Source organism: Staurois parvus, unplaced genomic scaffold (genome assembly GCF_062004578.1).
Source record: "Staurois parvus isolate SC_StPar_1 unplaced genomic scaffold, SC_StPar_1.0 ptg000282l, whole genome shotgun sequence".
Classification (NCBI taxonomy): domain Eukaryota; kingdom Metazoa; phylum Chordata; class Amphibia; order Anura; family Ranidae; genus Staurois; species Staurois parvus.
In genome coordinates this window covers 7,910,867-7,926,423 of record NW_028318078.1, presented here as the reverse complement: position 1 = coordinate 7,926,423, position 15,557 = coordinate 7,910,867, and the positions used below count along the sequence as shown (strand labels likewise).

The 15,557-nt window shown below is 39.2% G+C and overlaps 1 protein-coding gene across 2 annotated transcripts in view; it reads right to left on the bottom strand.

The window, feature by feature from the left end:
* APPL1 (adaptor protein, phosphotyrosine interacting with PH domain and leucine zipper 1) overlaps nucleotides 1–15,557 on the bottom strand; it is an 83,535-nt gene that overhangs the window by 30,370 nt on the left and 37,608 nt on the right. For both annotated transcript variants that reach the window (XR_016313398.1, XM_089681901.1), the window contains exons 10-14: nucleotides 14,895–15,053; nucleotides 13,264–13,452; nucleotides 10,594–10,636; nucleotides 7,871–7,927; nucleotides 5,855–5,943 (exon numbers count right to left, since the gene is read on the bottom strand). Coding sequence is in view for 1 of the 2 variants with exons in the window: in XM_089681901.1 (XP_089538027.1) it covers nucleotides 5,855–5,943; nucleotides 7,871–7,927; nucleotides 10,594–10,636; nucleotides 13,264–13,452; nucleotides 14,895–15,053 (537 nt within the window). In the remaining variant the exon portion in view is untranslated. The remainder of the gene's footprint in view (nucleotides 1–5,854; nucleotides 5,944–7,870; nucleotides 7,928–10,593; nucleotides 10,637–13,263; nucleotides 13,453–14,894; nucleotides 15,054–15,557) is intronic.

The window sequence follows — 15,557 nt, the reverse complement described above, 5'->3', positions numbered from 1 at the left end:
GTCAGTGCCTCAGAAAGCACAGAAACCATACTGAAAATACTAGGTACCTGACTGTCATGCAATGTAGATTAGGAGTTTCGACATCTGCTGTAGGCCAGTTCTGAGTCAGTGGCACAATGGTATAATGCAGGACGTACAGGCAGCTAGAATGTTGACATGTCAAGTTAGTGATAGTAGTCTCAATATTTCTCTTACCACCAGTTTTCTTTAAATATGAATTGGCATTCCATGTTATGCATGTTTAACCATAGAGCCCGGTGAACAATTGAATGAAACAAGGCATGAAAGTGACACTAAACTCTGGTTTAACCTCTTCACACCGACAGTACGCAAATATGAGGCCCCTCGGTGGCTGGGCCTTGACACTGAGCGAACGCATATTTGTGTACCATTTGTAAACAAACGTGCTGAGAGTGCTCCCATAACTTGTGTCGGCATCCCATGGAAAGGTCCTGATCTCTTCTTGCGATCGGGACCTTTACGATCATGTGACTGCCATGACAGCCAATCATGGCAGTCACATGACCCTAAACCCCACCCTACCTCCTGGCATCAGAAACCCCTTAAAGGGCTGGGAGGCACCGGCGTGAAGGGGTTAAAAAGAAAAATTCTATTCAAGTATGTATTCTTGAAGTGGTTGTAAAGGCTCAAGGTTTTTACCCTTCATGCATTCTATGCATGAAGGTAAAAACCTTCTGTGTGCAGCAGTGCCTCCAGTCCCCCTTAAAACTTACCTGAGACCCATCCTGATTCAGCGATGACCACAAGACCCTTGCTTGTTCTGAGTTTCTCCCTGTGGGAGAGAGTGGGGGTGGGGTCGAGCAGCGTTGTGAGTGTGAATGGACACTCAGAGCGGGGGCTCGGGAGCAAGCTGCTTGATATGGGGGCACTATGCAGGAGGGAAGGGCCTGGAGCTCTGGTGAGGGACCCAAAAAGAGGAGGATTGGGGCTTTGCTGCACAGAGCAGGTAAGTATACCATATTTATTATTTAAAAAAAAAAAAGCATTTAATATCACTTTAACTCAGAAAAGTCCGTTCAATTGCTCTCAGCCTCCTCCAAATCGCCAAATTCCTTTTTTTTATATTTTGCTGCTGTGATTGATTTCCTGTTAGAGGGGGTGGTTACGTTCCTTCTCCACGGTCCTGCTGTATGATGTAGGAACATAGCCACCCTCTCTTACTTGCCCCCAACATGGACAAGGACTATGGGATTAGTAGCGACGGGAAATCCCAGAAGGCAGCAAGGGGGAAAAAAAGTGCCGATTTACATTGCGGAGGGTAATGGTAACACTCTTAGCCTTAGATCTTGGGGGTGAAGGTCCACTTTTAGTGGATACTGTATGTAAGGATTATTCTTGAGAATAAGGATACTGTATAGCGTCTTTTTAAGCTGTGGATGGAAAGCAACATTTCACTTTTTGGAATAATGAACTTTCCTTTGAATATACTGTTTTTCTGCGTCTAGCACAGTCTAGGTGTCACATCATGCCAATTGCTCTAGAAAGGAGCCATAAAGATATGGAAAAACTGAGGTCATGAAGGCCTTTTGGGTCTATGTAATATTTTAAAATGTGCCAAAAGATACCACAGAAACAAGAATAAACCTGACCCCGCAGTAGGGAGATTACTGGATGGTTCTGCAAAGCCAGGCGTGCCTTGTTACTAGTGAAGAGCTCTCCTAAGTCTTCTGCTTCTCAAGTAAACACACAAGAAAGCTCCTGCATGTATTCAGACATAGCAGAGGTTTAACGTGCTGTCCTTTGATCTATCCCTCTCAAGGACAAGAATCTGTGCCCACTTTCAGGGACAAATGGCAATCCCTAAAATGACCCCCTCATTAGATCATGAAGCAATGAAGAAGCTTTACCCAGATGACCACAGCCAAGAAAATGAGCAAAAAGCACATGAGCAGATTGCTGGCTGTATCATTACTTTTTATGTGGACTTGTTTTAAAGTGAATGTACAATCATTTTAACAGTTTATAGATATTGACATAAAAAGGATCAGCTTGACACTAGTAAATTATGTAATTTTTGTTACCTTTTTTAAAAAAACTTTCTTTCTACGTACAGTTTCTAATTAAATATGTACAATGGGGCAACCATATTTGCCAATTACGTACTCAGGCTTTTCTTTCTGCTTTGCTGTGCTACACAATGGATGTACTTTACTGCTTTTCACAAGGTCCATGAGTCAGCTGACTCACTGAAGCCCGTTGAAAAGGTGGCAGTCTGTACTGCCACTCTGAAAAGCGATTTGCGATTAATAGCTTTTTCAGAGGGCAGTAGAGCAATGGCTTACAGGTATTTAGAAGGCAATCCTGCTGCCTCCTAAATGCCTGTTTTTGTTCTTTGGTTTTTTTACAGCTAAAGCTGGATTTTGTATTGAAATACCGTGCTGCAACTGCAAGCCAAACATTTGGTCTTATTGTCTTTAATGGGTGAGTATGACAAGCAGTGCCACCTATGAAACTTGAAAAGTTGAGTTAAATTTGCCGTGACCATGAAGCCAATCTTCAGCATGTCTGAGTCTCCCTCTTGGCTGCATGTTATATTTTAGGTGGATGCTAAGACCGCAGCTAAGGATAAATTCATCCTTAAGTCTAGCTTCACACCTATTTGTTTTCTGTTGCGTTTTGCAGAAACGCACAGCAGTCCATTGAAGATGGTTTCCTATGGGACACGTTCACACCTCTACATTTTCACCCGGTGCATTTTTTGGAAAGGGTTAGGGACTTTTTAAAATGCAAAACGTTGCGTTTTTGGTTCAAAAGACTTCAATGGAAATGCTGTAGAAAAGCATGTAGTGCGTTTTTGATGCGTTTTAATCTGCCCAACAACAAACTGGAAAAAAACCCCATAAAAAACGCATGTGCAAAAAACACAAAACGCACCACAAAAAGCACTGCAGAAATAGATCAAATGCAAACTGTATAGGTGTGAACCTAGCCTGGATACAATGGCTTCACCACAGCTTTACTAGTTATTTATTTCAGGTACTTTTATAGCGCCGTCAATTTACACAGCACTTTACATATATATTGTATATTCACATCAGTCCCTAACCCTCAAGGAGTACACAATCTAATGTCCCTAACTCACATTCATACATACACATACTAGAGCCAATTTAGACAGGAGCCAATTAACCTACCAGCATGTCTTTGGAGTGTGGGAGGAAACCGGAGTACCCTAGGAAACCCACACAGTCACAGGGAGAACATGCAAACTCCAGGCAGGTGGTGCCGGGGTTGGAATTCGAACCAGCGACCCTAGTACTGCCAGGTGGAAGTGCTAACCATTTAGCCACTATATGGCTTCAATTTTGCAGTAAGCCGTAAAACACGATTTACAGGTAAGCCAAAATGGAATTGCCAGTCTTTTGTCTATAGAATGAAGTTTGCCAAACAGGAAAAAATGTAACTCAGCAAATGAGGAAAGCAGTGATGGTGGTGGAAGTTAACGTAAGCAAATTGGATGTTTACACAGAGTTTCACAGGAGCTATCTAGGAATTGGTAGACAGCTGTGACAAGAGAAAGGACACAAGGAGCTTATAACAGCTTCTATGCACAAGTACTGCTAGCTGGAATAGCAGGAGGAATATCATGGTTCAGTTTAAGGTAGACAATGCAAAAGAAAAATTCAAAAAACATGCTTCCATATAGCTGAAGTTTAATATGCTCTTATTTTACCTTCCCAGGTTTGTCCATCCCCCCCTTCATCAACATGCTATTAACTTTATTTTTTTTTTTAAATACAATCTTTTCATTTTCAGTGCATACCTTATTTAAGATCCATTGATTTTATTACTGGGTATCTGTACTTTTCTATGCAATGCAATGGGATCAGCTGTAATGCAAAAAAAAACCCCTGAAAATAGCTCGCCCTAAGTAATGCCCACATGTGATTCTGAGATGATTAAAAGAACTGAAATCTAATAATAAAAGGGGTGGTCCAGGACAGCCAGGTTGGAGAGCTGAAGGTTAGACGATGCCGGAGGTTCTCCAGGCATGAAATGAGGCTAGCTCTATTTGACTTGCTGCACCTTCTTTACTAAAGGTAAATAGGCTGTGCACTGAAAGTGCAGTTGCTCTAGATCTGAGGGAAACCTGGAAGGAAAATAAAAAAACAGCATTTTTGCTTGCACATGATTGGATGATAGAAATCAGCAGAGCTTCGCCTCATTTCCTCGGATCTAAAGCAACTGCACTTGCAGTGCACAGTATATTTACCTTTAGTAAATCAACCCCATTGTTGCAGTCTCACAGGGGTTGATTAATGCAGGCCATAGATGGGTCGAAAATCGGTCGATTTTTCGGCCGAAAATGAAATCGGCCGATTTTCGGATCGTTAGTGGGCTATTTGTTCGGCCGTTTTTCGGTATTTTGGCAGATTTTTTTTATCGGTAAAGTTGGAAAAAAATCGGCCGATTTTTGCGGCAATGATGGGCAAATCGGACGATTTTTTACCGATAAAAAATCTGCGCATGAGCAGTGACCTGCAAGAGGAAGACAAAAAGAAGAAAAAGAAGAAGAGGAAGAGGAAGAGGAAGAAGGAAGAGGAAGAGGAGGAGGAGGAGGAAGAGGAGGAGGAGGAGGAAGAAGATGAGGATGATGATGAAGAAGATGAGGATGATGATGATGAAGAAGAAGAGGATGATGATGAAGAAGAAGAAGAAGGATGATGATGAAGAAGAAGAAGGAGAAGGATAAAAAATAAGAGGAGGAGGAGGAAGAAGAAGAAGATGAGGATGATGAAGAAGAAGAAGAGGATGATGATGAAGAAGAAGAAGGAGAAGGATGAAAAATAAGAGGAATTGCAGTCCGGCAAAAAAGTGTCCCTGCAGAGAGCTCTGCTATTTCTTTGACAGTTCTTTGACAGTTCCTTGACATTTACAGCGGTTGCAACATTGTATCTATTTGTTTCCGAATAAAAACATCTGTATCCTAAATGGATACAAATAGATACAATGTTGCAACCACTGTAAATGTCAAGGAACTGTCAAAGAAATAGCAGAGCTCTCTGCAGGGACACTTTTTGCCTGCTGTAGACGGGATGAAAATCGGCCGATTTTTTTTACCATTGCTGGTAACGTCGGCCGCTTGAACGACCGATTTTTCGTTTTTTAAAAGAAAAATCGGCCGTTTTTCTCCCCGTCTATGGCCTGCATTACTAAGATTGAAGAGTGCAAAATCTGGTGCAGCTCTGCATAAAAACAATCAGCTCCCAGTTTTTTTTTTTTTCGTCAAAGTTTAATTGAACAGGCTGAAGTTAGAAGCTGATTGGTTACCATGCACAGCTGCACCAGATTTTACAATCTCCAGTTTTAGTTAGGCTAGGTTCACATCTGTGCGGGTGGTGCCGCTGCGAATCCACACGAAAATCCGTACAGTCGCACCACCTGCACAGAGAAATGCGGACCCGTGGGCGGGTGCCATTAGTTCTAATGGAACGCCATCCGCAATGGAAAACGCAACCGTACTGGGAACAGAGGTTCCCATGCGGGATGTGTTTTCAGAAGCAGTGCAGGGGCTTCTTCTCTGCGTGTCACAGGGCACGGGAGTCCATTCAAATGAATGGGCTCTCGTTCCCATGCAAAACGCGGCCCGTATGGCCGCATATATGTGAACCAGGGCTAAATCAACCCAACTGTGTGTGGCAGTAAAATCAAAGTAAGCAATTTCAGTACAAGAGAGAAGCCTGTACAGCTGGGAAAGAATGGAAAGGAGGCTGAAATTCAGCTTTTAAAGCAGAGTAAGGTCTAAAGGGTTCTTGTATTCTGCAGCACTGCTCATAGGATACTGAATACCACAGTTATGGATGATCAAATGTCACATGATCGATTAACTTACACTGGTCTCATGCTCTCATGTCTCTGTTGGAAAGATGGAGATGGGGTCACTGCTTCCAAGGCGCTTTGGTTTACTCTGGCAGCAGTTTCCTGATATGAAAATAGATTGTAAAGTTAGAATTCCAAAGGCATCCTTATAGAAAAGCACAGAGCATATACAATAATAATACGTTTTTTAGTAGATGCAACACAAAGAAAAACAAGTGGATCCACACACCTTTTTTTGCTTCTAGCTGAAAACCCCTTAAAGTGGTTGTAAACCTCAGACATGAAATACGAACTAACCATATCCCTCTATAGTGTGTACTTGTCTCAATTAAGAGCAATAAGTGTAAGTTCTGTCTGCTACTTCATTTCTCTGCTATCAGCATGAATCCCTCCTGACAAGTTTTCCTGACACCAAGAGAAAAATGGTGACGAGGAGGGACCTCAGCCTCAGCTCTGTTCTGTTCTGTCCCCCATTGACAGCCTCAGCTCTGTTCCTGTGTGCTGTATAGAGGGGGGTGTGTCCATCATCTCTTAGCATTCTCCTGAGCTCTGCAGTGTGTAATTTCAAATCTCCACACATTTTTTTCTGAACTCCCAGACAAGCTTTAGAAATTCAGCAATTTGAATAGATGTGGAGAAGAAAGACTGCAGATAAACAGCCTCTCAATGACCGTCATTGTTGCATATCAGTGCCAGCTCATCAGTGCCACCTATCCGTGCCGCCTATCCATTCCCATCAGTGCCGCCTATCAGTGCCCATCATTATTGCATATCAGTGCCCGTCAGTGCTGCCTATCATTGCTGCCTCATCAATGCACATCAGTGAAGGAGAAAAATTACTTGTTTGCAAAATTTTATAATAGAAACAAAGAAAAAAATTTTTTTTTCAAAATGTTTGCTCTTTTTTTTGTTTATAGCGCAAAAAATAAAACACCCAGCAGCGAGTACATACCACCAAAAGAAAGCTCTATTTGTGAGAAAACAATTATAAAAATGTCATATGGGTGAGTGTTGCATGACTGCGCGACTGTCACTCAAAGCGTGATAGTACTGAAAGCTGAAAATTGGCCAGGGTAGGAAAGGGCTATAAGTGCCCTGTAGGCAAGTGGTTAAATCCCAATTGAACTTTAGAACAAATCAACTATATACATTCCAGCTACAGCAAAACAAAAAGTGTTCAAAGTCTAGCAGTTCATGTTCTTTACAAAGCAGACAGACCCTGAGTAGAAAAGTCTGTCCCCTGCAAGACTGCTGAAAAGAAGAACCCTTGCTCAGACTACGCCTGACTCAACAGGAGGTATGTTGGAACTCTGCAAAGAGGCCACTGCTTGTCTGAGGGAAGGAATATGGTTGAATGAAGGAATCCGTAAGCTGTAGGCAGAAAAACGTATTTCCTTTCTCCTGCCTCAGTGATCTCTCATACTGTACACTGTAACTTTGTGGCAGATCATATGGTGAAAGGCGGAAGCAGCACAGCTGACCTTGGTTAAGGTGCTCAGGACGATGTTTTGGCACGGTCTTCTGTAGCGGCAGTCACTTTAACAACTAACTCCACCTTGTAAGCCTTGTTACAGCTATATTTAGGATGTAACATGCAACAGAGTTACTTCTCCTCAGCGGAGGCTGTCACTTCAGAATCTTGCAGGGCTGTGCAGGCTTCACTCGCACAGCCATGTATTCACTCACAGATATCTGTGAATGAATGAACAACAAGTCCCATGTGTCACTGCAGCAGACGGACTTGTAGATATCTATAGAACACAAGTGCGGTGCTTACTACAGCTCAGAAAACAAAGTCTGCACCTCAGACCTGGAGGAAGAATCTGCAGGAGCCTGTGTACTGCACACCCGATCCACTGATCATGCTTGCAATGCTTTGCAGGCTCATTTGCAAAAGAATATTAAATGCACATTTTTGCTGCAAACAATAGTATTTGTTTATTAGTTTTTTTTATTTAAAGGTGGACTTAGCCTTTAACAGCTATTTGTTAGTAGCACATTTGTTTATTGCATGGAAAACAGAACTCACCTCGGGGTTTTCCGTTAGATATATGCGTTTAGAGACGTTATTTATTGTACTTATCCACTGTGAAGGGAGAGAGGAAAAAAATTCAAATAAATGCTGTGTAAGCACAGATATGAAACAGCACTCCAAAATGTCTTTTGGACATGCATTACTATTTGCTAAGTAACAAAGGTTGAATATAATAGAAATATATCATACAACTAAGGTTTAATATACCATAAAAAACATATACACACTAGATACATACATATGCTGCACATATAGTGTTCTATGTATTAATATGTAGCAAAATGAGAAAATGTTTTTAGATTTAAAGCAAGTAGTTTCCTGTAACGTTGAATAAAATATGCACATTCAATAGTAATTTCTCCTATTTATAATGACACGAAAATTAAATTTCTTGTGCATGGCCCATTTATTTACAAATGAAAAACATTTTATTACATTTTGTGATGTGTAACAAACGAAATTTTTTTTTAATATATATATATATATATATATATATATATATATATACACACACACACACACACACACACACATATATATACATACACGCAGATACATACATGCACACACATATACATATATCCATACATATACATCTCCTAGATTGTAAACTCGAAAGAGCAGGGCCCTCAAACCCCTCGTGTGTTGTATTGTTACTGTCTTGTCTCATGTTATGTCCCCCTTGCTACTGTACAGCGCTGAGCATACCCTTTGGCGCTATATAAATACTGTATAATAATAATAATATATATATACACATACATACATACATATACACACATATATATATACACATATACACACACACACAGTTGTGCTCAGCAGTTTGCATACCCTGACAGAAATTGTGAAATTTTGGCATTGATATTGAAAATATGACTAATCATGTCAAAAAATGCTCTTTTATTGAAGGGTGGTGATCATATGAAGCCATTTCTTATCAAATAGTTATTTGGCTCCTTTTTAAATCATAATGATAACAGAAATCACCCAAATGGCCCGGATCAAAAGTTTACATACCCTGGAATGTTTGGCCTTGGTACAGACACACAAGGTGACACACGGGTTAAAATGCCAATTAGAGGTTAATGTTCCACATTTGTGGCTTTTTAAATTGCAATTAGTGTCAATGTATAAATAGTCAATGAGTTTGTTAGCTCTTACGTGGAAGCGCTGACTAGGCTAGATACTGAGTCATGGGGATCAAAAAAGAACTGTCAAAAGTCCTGCGTAACAAGATAATGGATCTTTATAAAGATGGAAAAGGACATAAAAAAGATGTCCATAGCCTTGAATATGCCAATCAGTACTGTTAAATCACCTATTAAGAAGTGGAAAGTTCAGGGATCTCTTGATACCAAGCCAAGGTCAGGTAGACCAAGAAGAATTGCAGCCATAACTGACAGAATAATTGTCCGGGATTCAAAGGGAATCTCAGTATCTAGCCTAGTCAGTGCTTCCAAGTAAGATGATCATCATCCTTCAATAAAAGAGCATTTTTTGGCATGATCAGTCATATTTTCAATATCAATGCCAACATTTCACAATTTCTGCCAGGGTATGCAAACTTTTGAGCACAACTGTATATGTATATATATGTATATATATATATATATATATATATATATATATAACAATTAGAAGGGGAAGGAGATACTTGGGGCTAATGGGTTAACTATGGGGTGGTTATACTGAAATACCTCCTGTCCATCAAATATGTAATCAAAATATACTGTAAAGTTGGGTACTCACAGATTGAAATTCGGCCCCTGCAGCAGGGAACACCCAAATTTCAATCTGTGTGTAGCCCTCCCTGTGAAGTCTGGAAAACCTTCATCATTCAATGGCTGCAGCACTGATCAGTGTGTTTTGACAGCAGAGGAGTTAGAGAATTAGAGCCCGACAGCGCCCACAGCTATTCCCATGTAGTCAAACTACATGGAAACCTCTCTGAAAGCAGTCAGGCTGTCAATGCTTTGTATGGGGCTTTGTGCTGACAGCTGTTCACATAAACCTTGCTGAGTTTCCCACAGGCATTCATAGTCTGCCCCTAAACGCACATGTGAATGAGGCTTTAAAGAATGAAGCAATATTGTTAGGCTTCATTTACACAATAACTATAGTCTGAGTGCATGAGGTGCACCTAAGGTATTCAGATAAAGTTTTTTGTGTGCATCTTGTGACTGCTAGTAATGTTGGATCAATGGTAGAAAACTACCCCTTCCAGCCTGCCATGTCAGTTAGATTATTAGAACTTGCATTCAAGCTCACCAACTATCCAAAGCTTTTGAGTATGCAGAAGAATATCGAAGGCCTTGTTCACACCATGTGCAGTTTTTCTGCACATGTTCTGCAAGGGCACAAACAAAACAATTGTTCTCTATGCGCCCTGTTCACATCACAACACTGTCACATGTGGATTTTTTTTGGAGCAGGAATCTGCAACGTGTATAAAACTCACTGATGTGTGCATTAAAACTGATGTAAACTTGTGTGTCTGCAAGTGAAATCTGCACATTTTTTCCCATCAGTGTTTCTGCATGTATGTTGTGAATGAGACCTACAGTAAGTGTTTAGCAACTGCATCCTATTTTCCATAGAATAATTACGGTCAAGTTACGAAAAAAATACACTGAATGTGCAGCTGTGGAAAAAAGCACAAAAAAGATTTGTAAAATGATACACACACACGCACATACATAGTTACTGTTATATACCTCTTCACTGTCCTTCTTGCTCTCTGCTTGTAAAATTACAGACCTGAATGAAAAAATTTAATTATTATATACAGTCATATAAAACAGATTTATAGGCAAATGTTAAAATTATTCAATTTACGCATTCAATAAAATTCCTTCTATTGTCCCTGTCTGGTCATTGTTACATTTTTAAAATTAGAACAAAATGATTCCTTAAATAGTACCTAAATCCTTCTATACATCAGCCTCTTATACAGTCAACCTCTACTGCATTGTACAAAGCAGTCAACCAAAAGTTAGCTATATACGCATAGTTTTTTTTTGTTCAGCCAGTGGACTTAATGAAAAAACAAAACAAAACAGAACTCCCCCATCCACACAAGTGAGGTGGATGCAGAAATCCTTCCCACTGTGCTATTGCATTCTGACAGCAGGACTCCTCTGGTGTCAGAATACAATGATCAGCACTGTAGATGAATGGCTGCAGTGTCTGATCAAATGACAATTGACAGAAGTCAATTGGTAAAAAGGGACTGCTGTATAGACAGAGAGGGCCACACACAGATTGAAATTCGTTCAGTACCTGTTGAGCTAGATAATTTTGATCCTTGTGTAAGCAGCTTAAAGTGATGCTAAACCTAAAAATGTATTTTACCCTAATGCATTGCTTGCATTAAGGTAAAAAACGTTTTCTATTTGTCTGTGCTCCCCATTCCCTCTGTGACGAGGAAGAGAGGGGAGAAGAGATCAGTGCTGTGCATGGCTGCATCTCTTCTCCCCTCTCTTCTTCTTCACAAGGGACTCGAACAGCAACAGGAGTCAATGTTAATCAAATGTAGTGAAGAGGAAGTGGGTTGGAGACTAAGTCCCACTGTTCATGTCTATGGAGCGCAGCATGCGCTGTTCATGTCGGGACCGTGCATGCAGTGTGTGTCCCCATAGCAAGCAGCTTGCTATGGGGGATACACAAAGAAAAGGAGCCGAGATCGCCAGCAGGGGACCAGAGAAGAGGAGGATCAGGGCTGATCTATGCAATACCACTGCACACAGCAGGTGAGAATAGCGTTTGTTATTTTAATAAAAAAATTTGAATACCGTGCAATTTTACACCTTCCTGCCCAGGCCATTTTTCAGGTTTCAGCGCTCTCACACTTTGAATGACAATTGCGCGGTCATACAACATTGTATCCAAACTAAAATTTTATCATTTTCTTCACACAACTAGAGCTTTCTTTTGGTGGTATTTAATCACCACTGGGGTTTTTATTTTTTGCTAAATTATCAAAAAATACCGAAAATTTTGAAAAAAAAACATGTTTTTCTTTGTTTCTGTTATAAAAGTTTGCAAATAAATAATTGTTCTTCATAAATTTAGACCGAGATGTATTCTGCTACATGTCTTTGGTGAAAATAACCCAAATTAGGATGTATTATTTAGTTTGTAGGAAAGTTATAGAGTTCACAAACTATGGTATAGATCTGAATATTGATCAATCCTGAAGTACTGACAGCCAATCTAATTTCTTGAGGTCCAAGAATGTCAGGACAGTACAGATATCCCCCAAATGACCCCTTTTTTTGCAAAGTAGACAGTCCGACGTACTTCATAAGAGGCATGGCAAGTTTTTTGAACTTGTATTTTTTTTGTCATAATTTTTCGGAAAATGAAAAAATGCAAATAATTATTTTCACTATTTCTTTTTTACATACTGACACCAGTGCAGTACAGCGTCTTCATATAACTGGCATGGCGGTGATCAGGGACACTTACTGGTGACAGTATGAAAAAATATATATATATATATTTTTATTTTTAATTTTTTATTACTTTTTTTTATTTTTTTAAGATTTGTTTTTCATATTTCACTATGTCCAAAGTAGTACAATGTTACCATAGTTTTTTGTTTTTTTACACAGTTTGCTTATAGCAAATAATTACTTTGCTATAAGCAAGCATTTACCTGAATGACATCGATTCATTCAGGGTTTTTTTTTTTTTTTTTTTGTGCTTAGCTGTGATTTGGCCACAGCTAATCACATCACATGTGCATGTGATTAGCTGTGACCATTTACAGCTAGAAAGTAGTATACAATGGATGGCATGAATGAAGCCATCCATTGTATACAACTGTCATGTGACCTGCTGTGATTGGTCACAGCAGGTCACATGGCACCGGCAACAGGGCCGATACTCAGATCTGTCCGAGGTACACGGCCGGTGACAGATCGCGCCACTGCACGGCTCTGCAAGCGCGAAAAGTGCGCATGTGCGGGAGGACGCCATTTGGCGTCCAACCCGGAAATCCAGTACATTTTGCCGGCCGCCTTTTGGCTATTGGCCGGGCGTGTATTGGTTAGTAACACTTGAACACAGACATAATGCAGATAAAGGATGTGAATAGAGGAATTAACTCATTAGTATGCCAATGTTCTTTAACAAACATGAAACTAGACAAGGTTGATCCCTTACAAATACTTATTTGGTAAATTGCAGTGGAAAAAAATTGGGTAAGGGACCTGGCTACATGGTGTGTGTGAATCTCGAGAACGACTGAATACAGTTACTAATCTTTTTGCATTCAAACCAGTTAACATGTACATTTCAACTGTTTGAATACATTCTTGCCTATAGAACTTCTTTAATATCAACTTGTCAGTATAGCTGTATTGTTTTTACCAGATACCAACTTTTTGCCATCAAAGGAGGTGATCTGGAAGCAGTATCTGCGATCTTCAGAGTCCACGGCCATAACAGAGCAGTTGTCGATATCCATCACCAGACCCCCTGCTACATCTCCTCTGGCTTGGCTCATAAGATTTCCCCCCTGAGTGAAGAAATACTGGCGTTCCCAGGATGAGGACACCAGACCCGTCTTACTAAAACAGAAAAACGAACCAGTTAGATAAAATCTAAAAATAAAATGGTAACATTACAGAGACAATGGCTGTCATGTATCAATGGTGTCTAAATGAAAAAAAAAAGATCACTTGTCTATGGCAATCATTCAGCTACTTCCAAGTTTTAAGACTGCACTAAAAGAATAAAATCTAATCAATAGCTGCTATCTCATTTGTCTTTTAATATATTTATTGAGTTTTATTGCAGAGACAAGACAATAGATTTTCTTCTCATAAATATACATCATGTCATCAATTACCAAACTTTTTTTTTTTAGGGCACTAGGATATAGCATGTTAAATATCTAGGAAGCAGCTGGGAATTTGAGGTTGTTTAGTTATAGCTTACTTTGTTTTTATGTTCATCTATTCCTATATATACAATGTGTATCCAGTGCATGATCAATGATATTGAATCCCTATGCCTATTATTCGGGCGTGGGTGGAACCTATCTGTAGAATTAGTGAGAATCACCCTACTACTTTGGGCGCAATTAATGCTGGTTGTCATCTCCCTGGCATTGACCTGCTGCATTCCGAGGAGCGGGGGGAAGGATCCCGTCCTGCCGGTTATTGATATATAGTGGCTATATGACGTTTTTTTTTTTTTTCCAATAATGTTTATTGAAAACAGATATTTCAAGACAGTGTGGTACAAGGCAAAAAAAAAAAAAAAATCTAGGAAGCAATTCAGTAACAGTTCAACAAATATAAAATATATATCCACATATAGTACAATACAATGCAATTAATGTATTTGGCTGTGGTTTTTAATGCATCCAGTTAGCTACAGTATAATCAAACATTAACCACTTGACCTCTGGAAGATTTACCCCCTTCATGACCAGGCCATTTTTTGCTATACGGCACTGCGTTAATTTAAGTGACAATTGCTTGGTCATGCAACACTGAACATAATTGAAATCTATGTAGTTTTTTTTCCCAACAAATAGAGCTTGCTTTTGGTGGTATTTGATCACCACTGTGATTTTTATTTTTTTTGTGCTATAAACAAAAAAAGACAAAATTTGAAAAAAAAAAAAAAGAATACACACACATATATATATATATATATATTATTTTTATTTTTTTTTTACTTTCTGCTATAACAAATATCTAATTAAAAAATATAATTTCTTCATATATTTAGGCCAAAATGTATTCTGCTACATATTTTTGGTAAACAAAAAAAAAATCCAAATAAGCGTATATTTTTTGGTTTGTGCAAAAGTTATAGGGCCATCACCTTTGCATTATATGGGTGATAATGAATGCACTATGGTCTGAAAAAACCCTTAGAGTTGTCACCAGAACAAAAGATGAGATGTAGTAACACTTCCCTACTGTCCAAAACAAATTATAACATTATACATTTACTGGAGTCAAGAGTTATTCAGATGGCCCATAAGCTTTTTGCATACTTGCGTATGTTGAGGTAGCCGGCTTTCCGGGTTAAATTTCGGTTAACGGGAAGTTTCTTTGGGTCTGGATCTGGTAAATATAAAGGTTCACTGGCCACCTCCATGTCTTGAATAGTCTGCTGCATGTTTTCCACATCACTGTCCATCTCCCGGCGAACACTGACAAGAAACGTTACTCAGGTTATCAATCACAACCCTCTGAAGGGTACATGCACTCAAACTCCCAGTACAAAGTAAACAGATTAACAATAAACTAAATAATGTAGTTTTGTGGAATTTAAGAATTGTATAAATAAAATAAAAATCAGAAAGGCAATAAAATACATTTTAATGAAATATTAATTCTGAAATTGTATACAAACACAAATTAGAATGTTGGAAAAGAAAATATTTCTAATTTTTACTGGTAATATTCATGTAAGCATTTTTCGCCAAGGTTTCTATATTCCGACATGCTTGCTGTGCCATTTCTATTATATTTCATATAAAGATATGTGTTTGTCCCTATTCATGCATACAGCATGTACAGTCAGCATCCTTGCTGAATGACTGTATTGAGAAAATCAACTGAAAGGGTCAATCCAACCTAAATCCATACAGTATTTTGAAAAAAGGCTCACACTCGTGCACTGCTACACCATAGATATAAATAAAGAAAATGAA